Source organism: Pseudophryne corroboree, chromosome 1 (assembly GCF_028390025.1).
Source record: "Pseudophryne corroboree isolate aPseCor3 chromosome 1, aPseCor3.hap2, whole genome shotgun sequence".
NCBI classification, from domain to species: Eukaryota; Metazoa; Chordata; class Amphibia; order Anura; family Myobatrachidae; genus Pseudophryne; species Pseudophryne corroboree.
In genome coordinates this window covers 493,692,329-493,715,136 of record NC_086444.1, presented here as the reverse complement: position 1 = coordinate 493,715,136, position 22,808 = coordinate 493,692,329, and the positions used below count along the sequence as shown (strand labels likewise).

The 22,808-nt window shown below is 49.8% G+C and overlaps 1 protein-coding gene across 1 annotated transcript in view; it reads left to right on the top strand.

Annotated features, from left to right (window-relative positions):
- The window catches only part of PSAT1 (phosphoserine aminotransferase 1), a 44,055-nt gene that overhangs the window by 20,652 nt on the left and 595 nt on the right, over nt 1-22,808 (top strand). Inside the window, exon 8 of the mRNA XM_063913830.1 lies at nt 3,366-3,503. Coding sequence (XP_063769900.1) covers nt 3,366-3,503 — 138 coding nt within the window. The remainder of the gene's footprint in view (nt 1-3,365; nt 3,504-22,808) is intronic.

Genomic DNA, 22,808 nt, shown 5'->3' with positions numbered 1-22,808 from the left:
TTTTAGTGCCTGTTTGAAGCTTTGCAAGGTTGGGGAGAGTCTAATGGAGCGGGGGAGTGCGTTCCACTGAAGGGGTGCAGCACGGGCAAAATCCTGAACTCGTGCATGGGAAGCAGTGGCCAGGGCGGTGGAGAGGCGACGGTCATTAGTCGACCGTAGGGGGCGGGAGGGAGTATGAAGGGAAAGGAGGTTGGAGATGTAGGGAGCAGTGGAATTAGAGATGGCCTTGTATGTGAGGGTGAGGAGTTTGAAGAGGATTCTGTAGGGGAATGGGAGCCAGTGTAGATTTTGTTGAAGGGGAGTGGCAGATGTGGTGCGGCGGGAGAGGAAGATAAGCCTAGCTGCGGAGTTCAGGACAGATTGGAGTGGAGCAAGATGGGAGCAAGCGAGGCCAGTGAGGAGGACATTGCAGTAGTCAAGTCGTGAGATGACCAGTGAGTGGATGATGAGTTTAGTTGCACTCTGGGAGAGATATGGCCTGATACGAGCAATGTTGCGTAGCTGGAAACGACAGGATTGTGCCAGAGCTTGGATGTGGGGTGTAAAGGAGAGGGAGGAGTCAAGAGTGACGCCCAGGCAGCGGAGTTGGGGAACGGGGGAGATGGTGGTGTTGTCAACAATGATGGAGATATTGGTTGGGGGTGTTGCTCTGGATGGGGGGAAGATGGGTTCCGTTTTTTGTCCATGTTGAGCTTTAGAGAGCTTTCAGACATCCAGGAGGAGATTGCAGAGAGGCAGCTGGAAACCTGAGAGAGGACAGAGGGGGACAGATCAGGAGATGAGAGGTAGAGTTGTGTGTCATCAGCATAGAGGTGGTATTGAAGGCCAAATGAGTTAATGAGCGCACCCAGGGAAGAGGTATACAGGGAGAACAGAAGGGGTCCAAGGACAGAACCCTGAGGGACACCAACAGGAAGGATGGAAGGGTGTGAGGTGGTGCAGGAGGCAGACACAGAGAAGGAGCGGTTAGTGAGGTAAGAAGAAAACCAGTCCAGGACAGTGCTAGAGAGGCCAGCGTTTTGGAGTGTGCCGAGGAGGAGAGGATGATCTATGGTGTCAAAGGCAGCAGAGAGGTCCAGAAGGATGAGCAGAGAGAAGTGGCCCCTGGATTTGGCCGAAAGCAGGTCATTGGTGACTTTCACCAGGGCAGTCTCAGTTGAGTGGAGTGGGCGAAAGCCAGATTGTAGTGGATCGAGGATGGAGTTGTCGGAGAGGTAGCTTGTGAGACGGCTGTAGACTAGTCGTTCAAGTAATTTGGAGGCGAAAGGGAGAAGAGAGATGGGGCGGTAGTTAGTGGGTGATGAGGGGTCGAGGTTGGGTTTTTTGAGAATAGGCGAGACCAGAGCATGTTTGAATGGTGAGGGGAAGATGCCGGTGGAGAGGGACAGGTTAAAGAGGTGAGCAAGATGGGAGCAGGCAGTGGGGGAGAGGGAGCGGAGAAGACGGGAGGGAAGGGGGTCCAGGGGGCAGGTGGTGGGGGGGGGGGGGGGGGAGGATAAGATGAGGGAGTGGACTTCCTTTTCTGAAGTGGGATGGAAGGAGGACAGGGTGGGATAGATGGAGGGGAGGGATAAAGGGGGCAGGGGGGTAGCAGAGGGGTGACGGCGGGAGATGTCGTGTCTGATATCCTCAATTTTGGAGATGAAGAAGGAGGCAGTGGCAGTGAGGGAGGATGGGAGGGGAGGAGGAGGGGGGCGAAGGAGAGTGTTGAAAGTTTCAAAGAGACGGCGTGGACAGGAGGACTGAGAAGAGATGAGTGCTTGGAAAAAGGATTGCTTGGCGAGGGAAAGAGCAGAGCTGTAGGAGGAGAGAATAAACTTGAAATGGAGGAAGTCCGGCAGAGTGAGATTTCCTCCAGGAGCGTTCAGCGGAGCGTGAGCATTTTTGTAAGGAACATGTTAGTTTGGTGTGCCAGGGTTGGGGTTTGGAGCGGCGGAGGGGGACAGAGGAGAGGGGGGCCACAGAGTCGAGAGCAGCGGTTAGGGAAGAGTTATAGAAGGTGGCTGCCTGGTTGGGACAAGTCATAGTGGAAAGAGGAGAGAGGAAAGTCTCGAGGGAGGACATGAAAGTGGGGTTGAGAGACCCGAGATTGCGTCGTGTGGTGGTGGGTCTGGGCGTGGAGAGGAGGGAGGATGAGAGGGTGAAAGAAAGCAGATGGTGGTCAGAGAGAGGGAAGGAAGAGTTTGAGAAATCAGAGAGATCACATCGGTGGGTGAAGACAAGGTCAAGGGAGTGGCCGAGATTGTGAGTAGGGGTGGAGGTCCATTGAGAAAGTCCAAAGGAGGTGGAAAGGGTGAGATGATTAGTGGAAGCGGCATTAGTGATGTCAATAGGGATGTTAAAGTCTCCGAGGATGACAGAGGGGAGGTCGGAGGAGAGAAAGTGGGGAAGCCAGGCAGCAAAGTTGTCAAGGAAAGGTGAACAGTGGCCAGGGGGGCGGTAGATCACTGCCACAAGGAGGTGAATGGGGTAGAAGAGGCGGATAGTGTGGACCTCGAAGGTGGAGAAGGTGAGAGAGGGCTCAGGTGGGATGACACGAAAGGTGCAGTTAGGGGAGAGAAGGACGCCCACGCCTCCACCCTGGCGACCATCAGTTCTGACTGTGTGGGTGAAGGAGAGGCCTCCGTAGGAGAGGGCAGCAGGGGAGGTGGTGTCAGAGGAGGAGAGCCAGGTTTCAGTGATGGTGAGAAGGTGAAAAGAGTGGGAGATGAAGAGGTCGTGGATAGTTGGCAGCTTGTTGCAGATTAATCTAGCATTCCAGAGTGCACAGGACAAAGAAAGGGAGGGGACCGGGGAGATAGGGATAAAGTTGGCTGGGTTCTGAGTGTTTGTGGGTGATTTTGAATTTGGGGTGTGAGACCTGGCAGTGAGGATTGTGACAGGATTGAGGAGCCATAATTTGGTACAGTAGTGTTCAGGGGAATAGAATGGTGTAGGTGTAATATAGAATGAACAAGGAGAATGTGGGGTGTAATGTAAGCAAAAGACAGTGCAAACAGAATTTTAAGAAATAATGTTAGGAACGGAATGGCTGAGATGGATACACAGTGGTTGTAGATTGTGTAAATGAGAGTGTGAGCAATGTGTGAAAGCAGTAGGGCTGCTAACTGTTTCCCCTTGCCTTAACCCTTACATGTTGGTGATTCGTCGATCTGAGGTCTTTGTGTTCATGACACAAATATTCTGCCTTTGCAAACCCACTGTCTTGTTACTAAAAACATCTTAGTGAGATAGACAATATTTTAGAGCATCGAAAGCATCTTCTTTAATGTACATGGTGTGTTTCTGTGTTCTCCTGAATTTTATGTGTTAGTAAAAAGTCCTTGCTAAAACTAATTGAAGAGCCTTATGTACTGTACTTTCAGGTGTCCAGTGGAGAAGAGGAGCAGAAGCAGAATGAATATCCCTTTCCGTATTGGTAATAGCAAAGGTGACAGCGCCTTAGAAAAACAGTTTCTGGACAAAGCTTCAGCCCTTGGAATGATGTCTCTTAAAGGACACAGGTAAAAAAAAAAAAAAAAAGTGCTGGTATATTATTTCCTGAAATGGTAGTGTGCATTTATGGAAAGCATTTTTTGCCATTCTGCACAAGGATTTCTCTTACGTCCTAGAGGATGCTGGGGTCCATATTGGTACCATGGGGTATAGACGGGTCCACCAGGAGCCATTGGCACTTTAAGAGTTTAATAGTGTGGGCTGGCTCCTTCCTCTATGCCCCTCCTACCAGACTCTGTTTAGAAAATGTGCCCGGAGGAGCCGGTCACAGCTAGGGGAGCTCTACTGAGCTTCTTTAGAAAAGGTTTAATTTTTTTCTTTTCAGAGTTTTTTGTTTTACAGGGAGGCTGCTGGCGGCAGCCTCCCTGCAGTGTGGGACTGGGGGGGGGGAGAGGAGAGAAGGGGGAGGTAGTGCAGGTGCAGTGTCCGCCATGTGGGGTCTTGAGCCACTGCTCCCGCTGACTGAACATTTGGCTTCAGAGGGGTCTGATCACGCCCCGGCCGCCACCCCCTCGGGAGCTGAAAAGGTGACGAGTGAGTCACTGTCCCCCCTTACAAGCGGGAGGACAGTGTGAAGCAGGCGGCCTTAGGGTGAAGAGGTAGGTCTCACCCGCGCGCCGTGATGGCTCAGCGGTGGGGCGCCCTGGGCCAGCGCCAAACCCTACACTGTCCACTGCAAGTCTATAGGGGTCTGCGGATCCAGGCCAGCACAACTCCTCCGGCCAGTATAATCAATCAGTGAGGAAGACAGCGCCATTGAGGGGGCAGAGCTTCTTCTCAGAGCGGACCCTGCAACGTTCAGCGCCATTTTCTCCTGCCTGCACTTACAAGTGGAACCAGGTCCCTCCAGAGCAATCTCCAGCTGTCTGTACGTTACCAAGGGGGTTGTAGAAGGAAGGGGGGGGGGGGGGGGGAGGCTGTGTACAGGCTGTGTCACCTATTAAGGGACACAGCCAGCACTGGTAAGGGACTCCCTATACCTTTTAAAGCGCTGTGTGGGGGTTGGCTCCAATCTCTGTGTCTCTCTGCCATTCTTGGGGGGGAAACTCTGTCCTCATAATACCCTGTGTGGTGTTTGAGTGTGTGTGCAACATGTCTAGGGACACTGTTGCATATGCTGCAGAGGATTTGTCTTCCCAGGAAGACTCCGTTCCATGTAATCAGGATTGCACTGTTTTAGCACAGATCCCAGCTAGAGAGCCAGAATGGTTAGTCTCTCTGAGGGGGACTATTTCTCAGATTTCTGATAGAGTTGCTAGGACTGAGCATGCCACTCAAGTCCTCCAGTCCTCTATGGTTGTATGGTCTGATACTGCCTCCTCGGGGTCCCCTGCGGTACATTCTCACAAACGTGCACTTGCAATTATGCAGGATGACACGGACACCGACTCTGATGCTGCAGACGGTGACTGGGATGTGTTGAGGGGAACTGCATCACTTGCTAGGGGGGTGCAGTTGATGATTGAGGCTGTTAGGGATGTTTTACACATTTTGGACACGGCTCCGGAACAGGTGGAGGAGGCCTTCTTCACAGATGATAAGAAGCCCCCCCTCACTTTCTCGGCATCCAAAGAATTGAATGCTATCTTTGAAAAGGCATGGGAAACTCCGGAAAATAAATTCCAGATTCCCAAGAGGGTCTTGGTGGCTTTTCCCTTCCCAGAGGAAGATGGGAAGAGATGGGAGTCCCCGCCGATAGTCGACGCCTCTGTCTCCAGGCTGTCCAAACAGGTGGTATTACCAGTCCCGGGATCTACCGCGTTAAAGGACCCGGCAGATTGCAAGGTGGATGCTACGCTAAAATCCATTTACACGGCTTCAGGGGCTATATTGCGGCCTACTATAGCCTGTGCTTGGATTGATAAAGCTATTGCCAGGTGGTCAATCACTCTGCAGGAGGAATCGTCTACGCTGGACAAAGGTGACGTTGATTTATTTTTACGTAATATTCAGGATTCTGCAGGGTTCCTGGGGGATTCCATGAAGGACCTGGGTTCCATAGCTGCGGGGATCTCCTCCATGTCCGTCTCGGCTCGCAGAGGTCTTTGGCTGCGCAACTGGTCTGCAGACGCGGAATCCAGGAAGTGTGTAGAAGGCCTGCCATACAAAGGTCAGGCTCTCTTTGGGGAGGCGCTGGATGCGTGGATTGCCACGGCTACCGCGGGTAAGTCTCCTTTTCTCCCCTCGGCTGCACTGGCTACGAAGCAGTCCTTTTCATCTACCACGTCACAGTCCTTTCAGCCCGCGAGGCCTAGAAAGAATAAGCCTTCGAACACCTTCTTCAGAGCTGGTCGTGCCAAGGGAAAGAAACCCGCTCCCGCAGGTTCCCAGACCCAGAAGCCCGCTTCTGATACCCCCAAGTCCTCCGCATGACTGACAGCTAGGCCTGGAGGAAGGTCAGGCGGGGGCAAGATTCCACCAGTTCAGTCGGGTCTGGACCCCTGGGTTCTGGATATAGTGTCCAGAGGGTACAGACTGGAGTTCCAAGATCCCCCGCCTAACCGTTTCTTCAAGTCAGGCTTGCCAGCGCTGCTGGTAGACAGGACAATTCTTCTGGAGGCCATCAGAAAATTTGTGGTGTCAGAGGTCATTGTTCCGGTCCCACTTCAGCAGCGGAACAAGGGTTATTGGGGGTCATTCCGAGTTGTTCGCTCTGTATTTTTTTTTTTCCGCAACAGAGCGATTAGTCGCTAATGCGCATGCGCAATGTCCGCAATGCGACTGCGCCAAGTAAATTTGCTATGCAGTTAGGAATTTTACTCACGGCATTACGAGGTTTTTTCTTCGTTCTGGTGATCGGAGTGTGATTGACAGGAAGTGGGTGTTTCTGGGCGGAAACAGGCCGTTTTATGGGAGTGTGCGAAAAAACGCTACCGTTTCTGGGAAAAACGCGGGAGTGGCTGGAGAAACGGAGGAGTGTCTGTGCGAACGCTGGGTGTGTTTGTGACGTCAAACCAGGAACGACCAGCACTGAACTGATCGCAGATGCCGAGTAAGTTTGAAGCTACTCAGAAACTGCTAAGAAGTGTCTATTCGCAATTCTGCTAATCTTTCGTTCGCAATTTTGATATGATAAGATTCACTCCCAGTAGGCGGCGGCTTAGCGTGTGCAAAGCTGCTAAAAGCAGCTTGCGAGCGAACAACTCGGAATGACCCCCATTATTTGAACCTTTTTATGGTACAGAAACCGGATGGTTCGGTACGGCCTATTCTAAACTTAAAATCTTTGAACCCTTATCTCAGGACTGTCGGTGGGGGAGCTCCTGGTGTCCCTGGACATCAAGGATGCTTACCTCCACATTCCCATTTGGGCGCCGCATCAAGCATATCTCAGGTTTGCGCTGATGGATGTTCACTATCAGTTCCAGCCCCTGCCGTTTGGCCTCTCCACAGCACCGAGGATCTTCACCAAGGTGATGGCGGAGATGATGGTTCTCCGCAGCAAACGGGGTGAACATAATTCCATATCTGGACGATCTCCTGATCAAGGCGTCTTCCAGGGAGAGGTTGTTGCGTTCCATCGCGCTCACGACACGGCTGCTCAGGAGGCACGGTTGGATCCTAAATCTTCCAAAGTCTCATCTGGAGCCGACAAGGCGGCTGTCTTTCCTGGGAATGATCCTCGACACAGAAGTGCAGAAGGTATTTCTCACGGTGGAGAAAGCGTTAGTGATTCAAGCAATGGTCCGTGAGGTCCTAAAGCCTACCCAGGTATCGGTTCATCAATGCATACGCCTTCTGAGGAAGATGGTTGCTGCCTACGAGGCTCTGCAGTACGGCAGGTTTCATGCTCGACCCTTTCAGCTGGACCTGTTGGACCAGTGGTCGGGCTCTTGCCTACACATGCACAAGAGGATACGCCTGTTTCCGAAAGCCAGGATTTCGCTCTTCTGGTGGCTGCATCTTCCGCACCTTCCGGAAGGGAGAAGGTTCGGAATTCAAGACTGGATCCTTTTAACCGCAGATGCCTAAGAGGTTGGGGAGCGGTCGCTCTGGGGGAAACCTTTCAGGGACTATGGTCGGATCAAGAATCACTTCTCCCAATAAACATCCTGGAACTCAGGGCCGTTTACAATGCCCTTCTGCAAGCAGCACACCTTCTACAGGACCGGGCTGTTCAGGTGCAGTCGGACAATGTGACCATGGTGGCCTACATAAACCGACAAGGCGGAACGAAGAGCAGGGCTGCCATGTCAGAGGTGTCAAAAATCCTCATCTTGGCAGAAAGGCATACGGCGGCGATGTCGGCAATCTTCATTCCGGGCGTAGACAACTGGGAAGCAGACTTCCTCAGCAGACACGATCTCCATCCAGGAGAGTGGGGCCTCCATCCGGAGGTGTTCGAGGAGGTAACCGGTTGGTGGGGGGTTCCCCACATAGACATGATGGCCTCAACAAGAAGCTATAGAGGTACTGTTCCAGGTCAAGAGACCCACAGGCAGTGGCGGTGGACGCACTGGTAACACCGTGGGTGTTCAAATCAGTGTATGTGTTCCCTCCACTTCCTCTGATTCCAAAGGTTCTTCAGCTCGTAAGAAGAACAAAGGTTCTGGCAATCCTCATTGCTCCGGACTGGCCAAGGAGGGCTTGGTATGCGGATCTGCTGGATATTCTGCTGGAAGATCCACGGCCTTTACCTCTACGGGAGGATCCTCTTCTGCAGGGGCCGTTCGCTTATCAAGACTTACCGCGGCTATGTTTGACAGCATGGCGGTTGAATGCCAGATCTTAGCTCGGAAAGGTATCCCGAGTGAGGTCATTCCTACCCTGATACAGGCCAGGAAGGGGGTAACGTCTAAACATTACCATCGCATTTGAAAGAAATATGTTTCTTGGTGTGAGGCCAAGAAGTTTCCGGCGGTGGAGTTTCAACTTGGACGTTTTCTCCTTTTCCTGCACGCAGGGTGGATATGGGACTGAGACTGGGCTCCATCGAGGTCCAGATCTCTGCTTTGTCCATCTTCTTCCAGAAACAATTGGCTGTTCTTTCTGAGGTTCAGATCTTTTTGAAAGGGGTTCTGCACATTCAGCCTCCCTTTGTGGCGCCTACGGCTCCGTGTTATCTTGATGTGGTGTTGCAGTTCCTACGATCTGCTTGGTTTGAGCCTCTACAGGAGGCTGACCTCAAGTTTCTCACGTGGAAGGCGGTCACCTTGTTGGCCTTGGCTTCTGCGCGACGCGTGTCTGAATTGGGGCTTTATCTTGTAAAAGCCCCTATTTCTCTATCGTCCTAGTGGATGCTGGGGTTCCTGAAAGGACCATGGGGGAATAGCGGCTCCGCAGGAGACAGGGCACAAAAGTAAAGCTTTCCGATCAGGTGGTGTGCACTGGCTCCTCCCCCTATGACCCTCCTCCAAGCCAGTTAGATTTTTGTGCCCGGCCGAGAAGGGTGCAATTCTAGGTGGCTCTCCTAAAGAGCTGCTTAGAGAAAGTTTAGCTTAGGTTTTTTACTTTACAGTGAGTCCTGCTGGCAACAGGATCACTGCAACGAGGGACAGAGGGGAGAAGAAGTGAACTCACCTGCGTGCAGGATGGATTGGCTTCTTGGCTACTGGACATCAGCTCCAGAGGGACGATCACAGGTACAGCCTGGATGGTCACCGGAGCCTTGCCGCCGGCCCCCTTGCAGATGCTGAAGTAAGAAGAGGTCCAGAATCGGCGGCAGAAGACTCCTCAGTCTTCTAAAGGTAGCGCACAGCACTGCAGCTGTGCGCCATTTTCCTCTCAGCACACTTCACACGGCAGTCACTGAGGGTGCAGGGCGCTGGGAGGGGGGCGCCCTGGGAGGCAAATGAATACCTATTTTGGCTAAAAATACCTCACATATAGCCTCCGGAGGCTATATGGAGATATTTAACCCCTGCCAGAATCCGTTAAGAGCGGGAGACGAGGCCGCCGAAAAAGGGGCGGGGCTTATCTCCTCAGCACACAGCGCCATTTTCCCTCACAGAAAGGCTGGAGGGAAGGCTCCCAGGCTCTCCCCTGCACTGCACTACAGAAACAGGGTTAAAACAGAGAGGGGGGGCACTAATTTGGCGATATGCTTATATATTAAGATGCTATAAGGGAAAACACTTATATAAGGTTGTCCCTATATAATTATAGCGTTTTTGGTGTGTGCTGGCAAACTCTCCCTCTGTCTCTCCAAAGGGCTAGTGGGTCCTGTCCTCTATCAGAGCATTCCCTGTGTGTGTGCTGTGTGTCGGTACGTGTGTGTCGACATGTAGGAGGACGATGTTGGTGAGGAGGCGGAGCAATTGCCTGTAATGGTGATGTCACTCTCTAGGGAGTCGACACCGGAATGGATGGCTTATTTAGGAAATTACGTGATAATGTCAACACGCTGCAAGGTCGGTTGACGACATGAGACGGCCGACAAACAATTAGTACCGGTCCAGACGTCTCAAAAACACCGTCAGGGGTTTTAAAACGCCCGTTTACTTTAGTCGGTCGACACAGACACAGACAGGGACACTGAATCCAGTGTCGACGGTGAATAAACAAACGTATTCCTTATTAGGGCCACACGTTAAAGGCAATGAAGGAGGTGTTACATATTTCTGATACTACAAGTACCACAAAAGAGGGTATTATGTGGGATGTGAAAAAACTACCATAGTTTTTCCTGAATCAGATAAATTAAATAAAGTGTGTGATGATGCGTGGGTTCCCCCCGATAGAAAATTATGGGCGGCATACCCTTTCCCGCCAGAAGTTAGGGCGCGTTGGGAAACACCCCTTAAGGTGGATAAGGCGCTCACACGCTTATCAAAACAAGTGGCGGTACCGTCTATAGATAGGGCCGTCCTCAAGGACCAGCTGACAGGAGGCTGGAAAAATATCATAAAAAGTATATACACACATACTGGTGTTATACTGCGACCAGCGATCGCCTCAGCCTGGATGTGCAGAGCTGGGGTGGCTTGGTCGGATTCCCTGACTAAAAATATTGATACCCTTGACAGGGACAGTATTTTATTGACTATAGAGCATTTAAAGGATGCATTTCTATATATGCGAGATGCACAGAGGGATATTTGCACTCTGGCATCATGAGTAAATGCGATGTCCATAACTGCCAAAAGATGTTATGGACACGACAGTGGTCAGGTGATGCAGATTCCAAACGGCACAAAGGTGTATTGCCGTATAAAGGAAGAGGAGTTATTTGGGGTCGGTCCATCGGACCTGGTGGCCACGGCAACTGCTGGAAAATCCACCGTTTTTTACCCTAAGTCACATCTCTGCAGAAAAAGACACCGTCTTTTCAGCCTCAGTCCTCTCGTCCCTATAAGATCATATCTGCCCAGGGATAGAGGAAAGGGAAGGAGACTGCAGCAGGCAGCCCATTCCCAGGAACAGAAGCGTTCCACCGCTTCTGACAAGTTCTCAGCATGGCGCTGAGACCGTACAGGACCCCTGGATCCTACAAGTAGTATCCCAGGGGTACAGATTGGAAGGTCGAGACGTTTCCCCTTCGCAGGCTCCTGAAGTCTGCTTTACCAAGGTCTCCCTCCGACAAGGAGGCAGTATGGAAAAAAATTCACAAGCTGTATTCCCAGCAGGTGATAACTAAATTACCCCTCCTACTACAAGAAAAGGGGTATTATTCCACACTATATTGTGGTACTGAAGCCAGAAGGCTAGGTGAGACTTATTCTAAAAAATTTTTTGAACACTTACAAAGGTTCAAATCAAGATGGAGTCACTCAGAGCAGTGATAACGAACCAGGAAGAAGAGGACTATATAGTGTCCCGGGACATCAGGGATGCTTACCTCTATGTCCCAAATTTGCCCTTCTCACTAAGGGTACCTCAGGTTCGTGGTGCAGAACTGTCACTGTCAGTTTCAGACGCTGCCGTTTGGATTGTCCACGGCACCCCGGGTCTTTACCAAGGTAATGGCCGAAATGATGATTCTTCTTCGAAGAAAAGGCGTCTTAAGTATCCCTTACTTGGACGATTTCCTGATAAGGGCATAGTCCAGGGAACAGTTGGAGGTCGGAGTAGCACTATCTCGGATACTGCTACAACAGCACGGGTGGATTCTAAATATTCCAAAATCGCAGCTGATCCGACGACACGTCTGCTGTGCCTAGGGATGATTCTGGACACAGTCCAGAAAAAGGTGTTTCTCCCGGAAGAGAAAGCCAGGGAGTTATCCGAGTTAGTCAGGAACCTCCTAAAAACAGTGCATCATTGCACAAGGGTCCTGGTAAAAATGGTGGCTTCCTACGAAGCAATTCCATTCGGCAGATTTCACGCAAGAACTTTTCAGTGGGATCTGCTGGACAAATGGCCCGGATCGCATCTTCAGATGCATCAGCGGATAACCCTATATCCAAGGACAAGGGTGTCTCTCCTGTGGTGGTTATAGAGTGCTCATCTTCTAGAGGGCCGCAGATTCGGCATTCAGGATTGGATGCTGGTGACCACGGAGCCCAGCCCGAGAGGCTGGGGAGCAGTCACACAGGGAAAAAATTTCCAGGGAGTGTGATCAAGTCTGGAGACTTTTCTCCACATAAATATACTGGAGCTAAGGGTAAATTTATAATGCTCTAAGCTTAGCAAGACCTCTGCTTCAGGGTCAGCCGGTATTTATCCAGTGGGAAAAACATCACGGCAGTCGCCCACGTAAACAGACAGGGCGACACAAGAAGCAGGAGGGCAATGGCAAAAACTGCAAGGACTTTTCGCTGGGCGGAAAATCATGTGATAGCACTGTCAGCAGTGTTTCATCCCGGGAATGGAAACTGGGAAGCAGACTTCCTCAGCAGGCACGACCTCCACCCGGGAGAGTGGAAACTTCATCGGGAAGTTTTTTCCACATGATTGTAAACCGTTGGGAAATACCAAAGGTGGACATGATGGCGTCCCGTCTGAACAAAAAACGGGACAGGTATTGCGCCAGGTCAAGAGACCCTCAGGCAATAGCTGTGGACGTTCTGGTAACACCGTGGGTGTACCAGTCGGTGTATGTGTTCCCTCCTCTGCTTCTCATACCTAAGGTGCTGAGAATTATAAGACGTAGAGGAGTAAGAACTATACTCATGGCTCCGGATTGGCCAAGAAGGACTTGGTACCCGGAACTTCAAGAGATGCTTACAGAGGTCTTATGGCCTCTGCCGCTAAGAAGGGACTTGCTTCAGCAAGTACCATGTCTGTTCCAAGACTTACCGCAGCTGCGTTTGTCGGCATGGCGGTGGAAAGCCGGATCCTAAGGGAAAAAGGCATTCCGGAAGAGGTCATTCCTACCCTGGTCAAAGCCAGAAAGGAGGTGACCGCACAACATTATCACCACATGTGGCGAAAATATGTTGCGTGGTGTGAGGCCAGGAAGGCCCCACAAAGAAATTTCAACTCGGTCGTTTCCTGCATTTCCTGCAAACAGGAGTGTCTATGGGCCTCAAATTGGGGTCCATTAAGGTTCAAATTTCGGCCCTGTCGATTTTCTTCCAGAAAGAATTGGCTTCAGTTCCTGAAGTCCAGAAGTTGTCAAGGGAGTATTGCATATACAACCCCCTTTTGTGCCTCCAGTGGCACTGTGGGATCTCAACGTAGTTCTGGGATTCCTCAAATCACATTGGTTTAAAACCAGTCAAATCTGTGGATTTGAAGCATCTCACAGGAAAAGTGACCATGCTCTTGGCCCTGGCCTGGACCAGGCGAGTGTCAAATTGGTGGTTTTTTTCTCAAAAAAGCCCATATCTGTTTGTCCATTCGGACAGGGCAGAGCTGCGGACTCGTCCCCAGTTCTCTCCCTAAGGTGGTGTCAGTGTTTTACCTGAACCAGCTTATTGTGGTGCCTTGCACCTACTAGGGACTTGGAGGACTCCAAGTTGCTAGATGTTGTCAGGGCCCTGAAAATATGTTCCAGGACGGCTGGAGTCAGGAAAACTGACTTGCTGTTATCCTGTATGCACCCAACAAACTGGGTGCTCTTGCTTCTAAGCAGACTATTGCTAGTTGGATGTGTAATACAATTCAGCTTGCACATTCTGTGGCAGGCCTGCCACAGCCAAAATATGTAAATGCCCATTCCACAAGGAAGGTGGGCTCATCTTGGGCGGCTGCCCGAGGGGTCTCGGCTTTACAACTTTGCCGAGCAGCTACTTGGTCAGGGGCAAACACGTTTGCTAAATTCTACAAATTTGATACCCTGGCTAAGGAGGACCTGGAGTTCTCTCATTCGGTGCTGCAGAGTCATCCGCACTCTCCCGCCCGTTTGGGAGCTTTGGTATAATCCCCATGGTCCTTTCAGGAACCCCAGCATCCACTAGGACGATAGAGAAAATAAGAATTTACTTACCGATAATTCTATTTCTCGGAGTCCGTAGTGGATGCTGGGCGCCCATCCCAAGTGCGGATTATCTGCAATACTTGTACATAGTTACAAAAATCGGGTTATTATTGTTGTGAGCCATCTTTTCAGAGGCTCCGCTGTTATCATACTGTTAACTGGGTTTAGATCACAAGTTGTACGGTGTGATTGGTGTGGCTGGTATGAGTCTTACCCGGGATTCAAAATTCCTCCCTTATTGTGTACGCTCGTCCGGGCACAGTACCTAACTGGCTTGGAGGAGGGTCATAGGGGGAGGAGCCAGTGCACACCACCTGATCGGAAAGCTTTACTTTTGTGCCCTGTCTCCTGCGGAGCCGCTATTCCCCCATGGTCCTTTCAGGAACCCCAGCATCCACTACGGACTCCGAGAAATAGAATTATCGGTAAGTAAATTCTTATTTTTATCTTCCATGAAGACAGGGCGGAACTTAGGACTCGTCCACAGTTCCTACCTAAGGTTGTGTCTGCTTTCCACATCAACCAACCTATTGTGGTGCCAGTGGCTACGGACTCCTCAATTACTTCAATGGCCTTTGATGTAGTGAGGACTTTGAAGATTTACGTGAAGAGGATGGCTCGTCATAGGAAAAGTGACACTCTGTTTGTCCTCCATGATCCAAAGAAAATTGGATGTCCTGCTTCTAAGCAGTCGATTTCCCGCTGGATCGGTTTCACTATCTAGCATGCTTATTCCTCGGCAGGATTGCCGTGTCCAAAATCTGTAAAGGCCCACTCAACTCGTAAAGTGGGCTCTTCCTGGGTGGCTGCCCGGGGTGTCTCGGCGGTACAACTCTGCCGAGCAGCTACTTGGTCTGGGTCGAACACGTTTGCCAAGTTTTACAAGTTCGATACTTTGGCCTCTGATGACCTCAAATTTGGTCAAGCAGTGTTGCAGGAGCCTCCGCGCTCTCCCTCCCGTACTGGGAGCTCTGGCACATCACCATGGTACTAATATGGACCCGAGCACCATCAAGGACGTAAGGGAAAATAGGATTTTGGTTACTTACCGGTAAATCCTTTTCTCGTAGAGGATGCTGGGCGCCCGCCCAACGCTTTGTTTTCCTGCATTGGTTTTATGGTTCAGTGTTACCTGGTTCTTAGGTAAGTTCTGCGTCATTTACTGTTTCAGCTGTTGCTGAAGTTGTTCTGGCATGTTAGCCGGATTCTCTTGTTGTGTGGGCTGGTGTGAATCACACCACTATCTGTGTAATTCCTTCTCTCGAAGTATGTCGTCTCTTCGGGCACAGTTTCTAGACTGAGTCTAGTAGGAGGGGCATACAGGGAGGAGCCAGCCCACACTATTAAACTCTTAAAGTGCCAATGGCTCCTGGTAGACCCTTCTATACCCCATGGTACTAATATGGACCCCAGCATCCTCTACGGACTACGAGAAAAGGATTTACCGGTAGGTAACCAGAATCCTATATTTTTATTTTTTTATTTTTTACATTTGGTTATGAAAGAAAACCACCATAAGTTCAGATGTGAGTTTGCTTAAATAGAGGTCATGTGGTACCTTTTTTAGAAAATAAGGATATAGACTTTCATGATCAAAAGTGGGTAGCTATCAGAACATGCATATCCACAAAAAATGAGAGCAGAGGGTGGAGTGTACACACACGCACACAGAAGAGGAGCAATGCAAAGTGTGCATCGGACAGCAAACTCGCTGCAATGCGGAACTTATCTTGACCCAGGCAGAAGGGTATCCTGAACTGGAACCATGGATTCCAGATCTCATGACATTTTGGGATTGTGTTCTGGGCTCGACTAATAAAGTCCATGGATTTTGCAAACCACAACCTATTAAGCAATGCCGGGATCAACGGGAGAGTGGGATGTATTCAACCTTTAGCAATTACAGTTTTGGCTACATTGCAAAAATGCAAGCAGTCCCAAGGCTTACTAATGTGCTTAACTGAGACTGTTGAGCAAAGCAACAGCTGGTTCCTTGGTAATTATGAGGACTGCGAGTCATGTGATCAGAGTTCAGATTACAGTCCAGAATTGTTGGCCCTGAGGGCATGACCACCATGTAGAAAATGCCAACTTCCCTACACTGCCACCAACATGTATGTTAGAAGTTCAAGAAATTTTTTTTTTTACATTTTCAGGAACCAAATACCACTGGAAGTAAACTTTAGCAGTCCTAAGACCATTGGCAACCCAGTCCTTGCTGTCCGGAGGCATCCCCAAGTTCCTTTCATAGCCTATTTCTTGAGGATGAATTCTGGGGCTAGCATAGAATTGTTAACGTCTGAAATATTTCCTTTTACGGGCAATGATATACAGTAAATTCATCAGAAAGGGTGGGAAAAGTGGACTGATACAGATATGAGATGAGTGTTTTCGACTTCGAATTATTGATTTTATATCCCAATAGGAAACTAAACTCCAAGCTCATAGTATAGATTTGGAAGAGAAATAATTGGTCGTGACAATGTGAGCAAGGCATTGTCAGCAAAAAGAGCTATTTTATACCTCTGAGAACCTAGAGCAATACCACAGAAGTTTTCTCTAACGTCCTAAGTGGATGCTGGGGACTCCGTCAGGACCATGGGGAATAGCGGCTCCGCAGGAGACAGGGCACAAAAAGTAAGCTTTTAGGATCACATGGTGTATACTGGCTCCTCCCCCTATGACCCTCCTCCAAGCCTCAGTTAGGTTTTTGTGCCCGTCCGAGCAGGGTGCAATCTAGGTGGCTCTCCTAAAGAGCTGCTTAGAAAAAGTTTTTTATTTTCAGTGAGTCCTGCTGGCAACAGGCTCACTGCATCGAGGGACTTAGGGGAGAGAATTTCAACTCACCTGCGTGCAGGATGGATTGGATTCTTAGGCTACTGGACACCATTAGCTCCAGAGGGAGTCGGAACACAGGTCTCACCCTGGGGTTCGTCCCGGAGCCGCGCCGCCGACCCCCCTTACAGATGCTGAAGATTGAAGGTCCGGAAACAGGCGGCAGAAGGCTCTTCAGTCTTCATGAAGGTAGCGCACAGCACTGCAGCTGTGCGCCATTGTTGTCACACACTTCACACCAGACGGTCACGGAGGGTGCAGGGCGCTGCTGGGGGCGCCCTGGGCAGCAATATATAATACCTTTTATGGCAAAAGAATACATCACATATAGCCATTAAGGCTATATGTATGTATTTAACCCATGCCAAATGTCTAAAACTCCGGGAGAAAAGCCCGCCGGAATAGGGGGCGGGGCTTATTCTCCTCAGCACACAGCGCCATTTTCCTGCTCCGCTCCGCTGTGAGGAAGGCTCCCAGGACTCTCCCCTGCACTGCACTACAGAAACAGGGTAAAACAGAGAGGGGGGGCATATTTTGGCGATATTTTTATATATTTAAGCGGCTATAAGGAACAACACTTATATAGGGTTGTTCCCATATATATTATAGCGCTTGGGTGTGTGCTGGCAAACTCTCCCTCTGTCTCCCCAAAGGGCTAGTGGGGTCCTGTCTTCGATAAGAGCATTCCCTGTGTGTCTGCTGTGTGTCGGTACGTGTGTGTCGACATGTATGAGGACGATGTTGGCGTGGAGGCAGAGCAATTGCCGATAATGGTGATGTCACCCCCCAGGGAGTCGACACCGGAATGGATGGCTTTGTTTATGGAATTACGTGATAATGTCAGCACATTATAAAAATCAGTTGACGACATGAGACGGCCGGCAAACCAGTTAGTACCTGCCCAGGCGTCTCAGACACCGTCAGGGGCTGTAAAGCGCCCTTTACCTCAGTCGGTCGACACAGACACAGACACTGAATCTAGTGTCGACAGTGATGAAACAAACGTATTTTCAAGTAGGGCCACACGTTATATGATCACGGCAATGAAGGAGGCTTTGCATATCTCTGATACTACAAGTACCACAAAAAGGGGTATTATGTGGGGGGTGAAAAAACTACCTGTAGTTTTTCCTGAATCAGAGGAATTAAATGATGTATGTGATGAAGCGTGGGTTAACCCAGATAGAAAAATGCTAATTTCAAAAAAGTTATTAGCATTATACCCTTTCCCGCCAGAGGTTAGGGCGCGCTGGGAAACACCCCCTAGGGTGGATAAGGCGCTCACACGCTTATCGAAACAAGTGGCGTTACCGTCTCCTGATACGGCCGCCCTCAAGGATCCAGCTGATAGGAGGCTGGAAACTACCCTGAAAAGTATATACACTCATACTGGTGTTATACTGCGACCAGCCATCGCCTCAGCCTGGATGTGCAGTGCTGGGGTCGTCTGGTTGGATTCCCTGACTGAAAATATTGATACCCTGGATAGGGACAGTATTTTATTGACTATAGAGCAATTAAAGGATGCTTTCCTTTATATGCGAGATGCGCAGAGAGATATTTGCACTCTGGCATCGAGAGTAAATGCGATGTCCATATCTGCCAGAAGGAGTTTATGGACGCGACAGTGGTCAGGTGATGCGGATTCCAAACGACATATGGAAGTATTGCCGTATAAAGGGGAGGAATTATTTGGCGTCGGTCTATCGGATCTGGTGGCTACGGCAACTGCCGGAAAATCCACTTTTTTACCTCAGACCCCCTCCCAACAGAAAAAGACACCGTCTTTTCAGCCGCAGTCCTTTCGTTCCTATAAGAACAAGCGGACAAAAGGACAGTCATATCTGCCTCGGGGCAGAGGAAGGGGTAAGAGAGGGCAGCAAGCAGCCCCTGCCCAGGAACAGAAGCCCTCCCAGGGTTCTGCAAAGCCCTCAGCATGACGCTGGGGCCTTACAAGCGGACTCAGGAACGGTGGGGGGTCGACTCAAGAATTTCAGCGCACAGTGGGCTTGCTCACAGGTGGACCCCTGGATTCTACAGGTAGTATCTCAGGGTTACAGGTTGGAATTCGAGAAGTCTCCCCCTCGCCGGTTCCTAAAGTCTGCTTTGCCAACGTCTCCCTCGGACAGGGCGACGGTATTGGAAGCCATTCACAAGCTGTTTGCTCAGCAGGTGATAGTCAAGGTACCCCTCCTACAACAGGGAAAGGGGTATTACTCCACGCTATTTGTGGTACCGAAGCCGGACGGCTCGGTAAGACCTATTCTAAATCTCAAATGTTTGAACCTGTACATACAAAAATTCAAGTTCAAGATGGAGTCACTCAGAGCAGTGATAGCGAATCTGGAAGAAGGGGACTTTATGGTGTCCCTGGACATAAAGGACGCTTACCTGCATGTCCCAATTTGCCCTTCACATCAAGGGTACCTCAGGTTCGTGGTGCAAAACTGTCATTATCAGTTTCAGACGCTGCCGTTTGGATTGTCCACGGCACCTCGGGTCTTTACCAAGGTAATGGCCGAAATGATGATCCTTCTACGAAGAAGAGGCGTATTAATTATCCCTTACTTGGACGATCTCCTGATAAGGGCAAGATCCAGAGAACAGCTGGAAGACGGAGTAGCACTAACCCAACTAGTGCTGCAACAACACGGGTGGATTCTGAATTTTCCAAAATCTCAGTTGACCCCGACGACACGTCTGCTGTTCCTGGGAATGATTCTGGACACGGTTCAGAAAAAGGTGTTTCTTCCGGAGGAGAAAGCCAGGGAGTTATCCGAACTTGTCAGGAACCTCCTAAAACCAGGGACAGTGTCTGTGCATCAATGCACAAGAGTCCTGGGAAAGATGGTGGCTTCTTACGAAGCGATTCCATTCGGCAGATTCCACGCACAAACTTTTCAGTGGGATCTGCTGGACAAATGGTCCGGATCGCATCTGCAGATGCATCAGCGGATAACCTTATCGCCACGGACAAGGGTGTCTCTTCTGTGGTGGTTGCAGAGTGCTCATCTGTTAGAGGGCCGCAGATTCGGCATACAGGACTGGGTCCTGGTGACCACGGATGCCAGTCTGAGAGGCTGGGGAGCGGTCACACAAGGAAGAAACTTCCAGGGAGTATGGTCAAGCCTGGAGATGTCTCTTCACATAAATATACTGGAGCTAAGAGCGATTTACAATGCTCTAAGTCTGGCAAAACCCCTGCTTCAGGGTCAGCCGGTGTTGATCCAGTCGGACAACATCACGGCAGTCGCCCACGTAAACAGACAGGGCGGCACAAGAAGCAGGACAGCAATGGCAGAAGCTGCAAGGATTCTTCGCTGGGCGGAAGATCATGTGATAGCACTGTCAGCAGTATTCATTCCGGGAGTGGACAACTGGGAAGCAGACTTCCTCAGCTGACACGATCTACACCCGGGAGAGTGGGGACTTCATCCAGAAGTCTTCCACATGATTGTGAACCGTTGGGAAAAACCAATGGTGGATATGATGGCGTCCCGCCTCAACAAAAAACTGGACAGGTATTGCGCCAGGTCAAGAGATCCTCAGGCAATAGCTGTGGACGCTCTGGTAACACCGTGGGTGTTCGTCAGTGTATGTGTTCCCTCCTCTGCCTCTCATACCAAAAGTACTGAGAATTATACGGCAAAAGGGAGTAAGAACGATACTAGTGGCTCCGGATTGGCCAAGAAGAACTTGGTACCCGGAACTTCAAGAGATGCTCACGGAGGATCCGTGGCCTCTACCTCTAAGACGGGACCTGCATCAGCAGGGACCGTGTCTATTACAAGACTTACCGCGGCTGCGTTTGACGGCATGGCGGTTGAACGCCGAATTCTAAAGGAAAAAGGCATTCCGGAAGAGGTCATTCCTACACTGGTAAAGGCCAGGAAGGAGGTGACTGCACAACATTATCACCGCATTTGGAGGAAATATGTTGCGTGGTGTGAGGCCAGGAAGGCCCCCACGGAGGAATTTCAACTGGGTCGATTCCTACATTTCCTGCAAACAGGATTGTCTATGGGCCTCAAATTGGGGTCCATTAAGGTTCAAATTTCGGCCCTGTCGATTTTCTTCCAGAAAGAATTGGCTTCAGTTCCTGAAGTCCAGACTTTTGTAAAAGGAGTACTACATATACAGCCCCCGGTTGTGCCCCCAGTGGCACCGTGGGATCTTGATGTAGTCTTGGATTTTCTAAAATCCCATTGGTTTGAGCCGCTCAAATCGGTGGAGATGAAGTATCTTACATGGAAAGTAACCATGCTACTGGCCCTGGCTTCAGCCAGGAGAGTATCAGAATTGGCGGCTTTATCATATAAGAGCCCATATCTGATTTTCCATACGGACAGGGCAGAACTGCGGACGCGTCCTCATTTTCTGCCTAAGGTGGTGTCAGCGTTTCACCTGAACCAGCCTATTGTGGTGCCTGCGGCTACTAACGAGTTGGAGGATTCCAAGTTGTTGGACGTGGTCCGGGCATTGAAAATATATATTTCAAGAACGGCTGGAGTCAGAAAGTCTGACTCACTGCTTATATTGTATGCACCCAACAAGATGGGTGCTCCTGCTTCTAAGCAGACGATTGCTCGTTGGATTTGTAGCACAATTCAACTTGCACTTTCTGTGGCAGGCTTGCCACAACCTAAATCTGTCAAGGCCCATTCCACAAGGAAAGTGGGCTCATCCTGGGCGGCTGCCCGGGGAGTCTCGGCATTACAACTCTGCCGAGCTGCTACTTGGTCAGGGGCAAACCACGTTTGCAAAATTCTACAAATTTGATACCCTGGCTGAGGAGGACCTTGAGTTCTCTCATTCGGTGCTGCAGAGTCATCCGCACTCTCCCGCCCGTTTGGGAGCTTTGGTATAATCCCCATGGTCCTGACTGAGTCCCCAGCATCCACTTAGGACGTTAGAGAAAATAAGAATTTACTTACCGATAATTCTATTTCTCGTAGTCCGTAGTGGATGCTGGGCGCCCATCCCAAGTGCGGATTGTCTGCAATACTTGTACATAGTTATTGTTACAAAAAAATCGGGTTATTTGTTGTGAGCCGTCTGTTCAGAGGCTCCTACGTTTGTCATACTGTTAACTGGGTTCAGATCACAAGTTATACGGTGTGATTGGTGTGGCTGGTATGAGTCTTACCCGGGGTTCAATATCCTTCCTTATTGTGTACGCTCGTCCGGGCACAGTACCTAGCTGAGGCTTGGAGGAGGGTCATAAGGGGAGGAGCCAGTACACACCATGTGATCCTAAAAGCTTACTTTTTGTGCCCTGTCTCCTGCGGAGCCGCTATTCCCCATGGTCCTGACTGAGTCCCCAGCATCCACTACGGACTACGAGAAATAGAATTATCGGTAAGTAAATTCTTATTTTCGTTGGCTCTAATTCTAGTCCCCAGGGGCTCAATGCAGTAAGGGTCAGAGTGGGTGACTGGCAAGAAACATCAGAGAGAGCACAGTACATCATAACCTCCGACGGGACTGTGATCTAAAGCCTGAATTGCTGTTACAAGATTGCCATGGAAGCCAAATGCTGACAAGAGTAGCAAATATGAACCGCCACGAGACTTGATGGAAAGTTTTGTCAGCATCTAAGACCAAGACAATAGAAGGAGTAATGTTAGTGTGATGAATCAGATTATTAGCCCGTCACATGCTGTATGTAGCCTGTCTCATTGGGACATAACCCACTTGGTCTGGGCCTAACAGAAGGCAAATAGCTTAAGGTTAGTTACTGTGGGGAGGTAAATGTTTGACAAATGTCCTATGATAGGTCAGTGAAAAACCATCAGGAACTGGGGCCATACATGTATTCTGCATTAGAAAGCTCTGCTCGGTAAACTTTTTTTCCTGCTGAAACAGGATAGTCTTTACAGCCCAACCGCCCCACAAACTTTTGTTACAAAGTTGGTAACACACATTTCCACCTCTGTCATTTGTATGCTGTGGCATTAAGAGTTCCCTTCACTGGTCTGTTTTTATTTTCATTAAATAGTATTTACACAATAGTAAAAAAAAAAATTATATTTAACAATACAAACACAGCCCCTGGTGCCAGTTGATTTAACAAACATTAGTGATGCTTTTCTATAAATATATATAATACTGACTCTAATAGAACCACTGCATGTTTTATAGTGTAATGTATTTTACATTCTGTACTTCTGTATTTTAG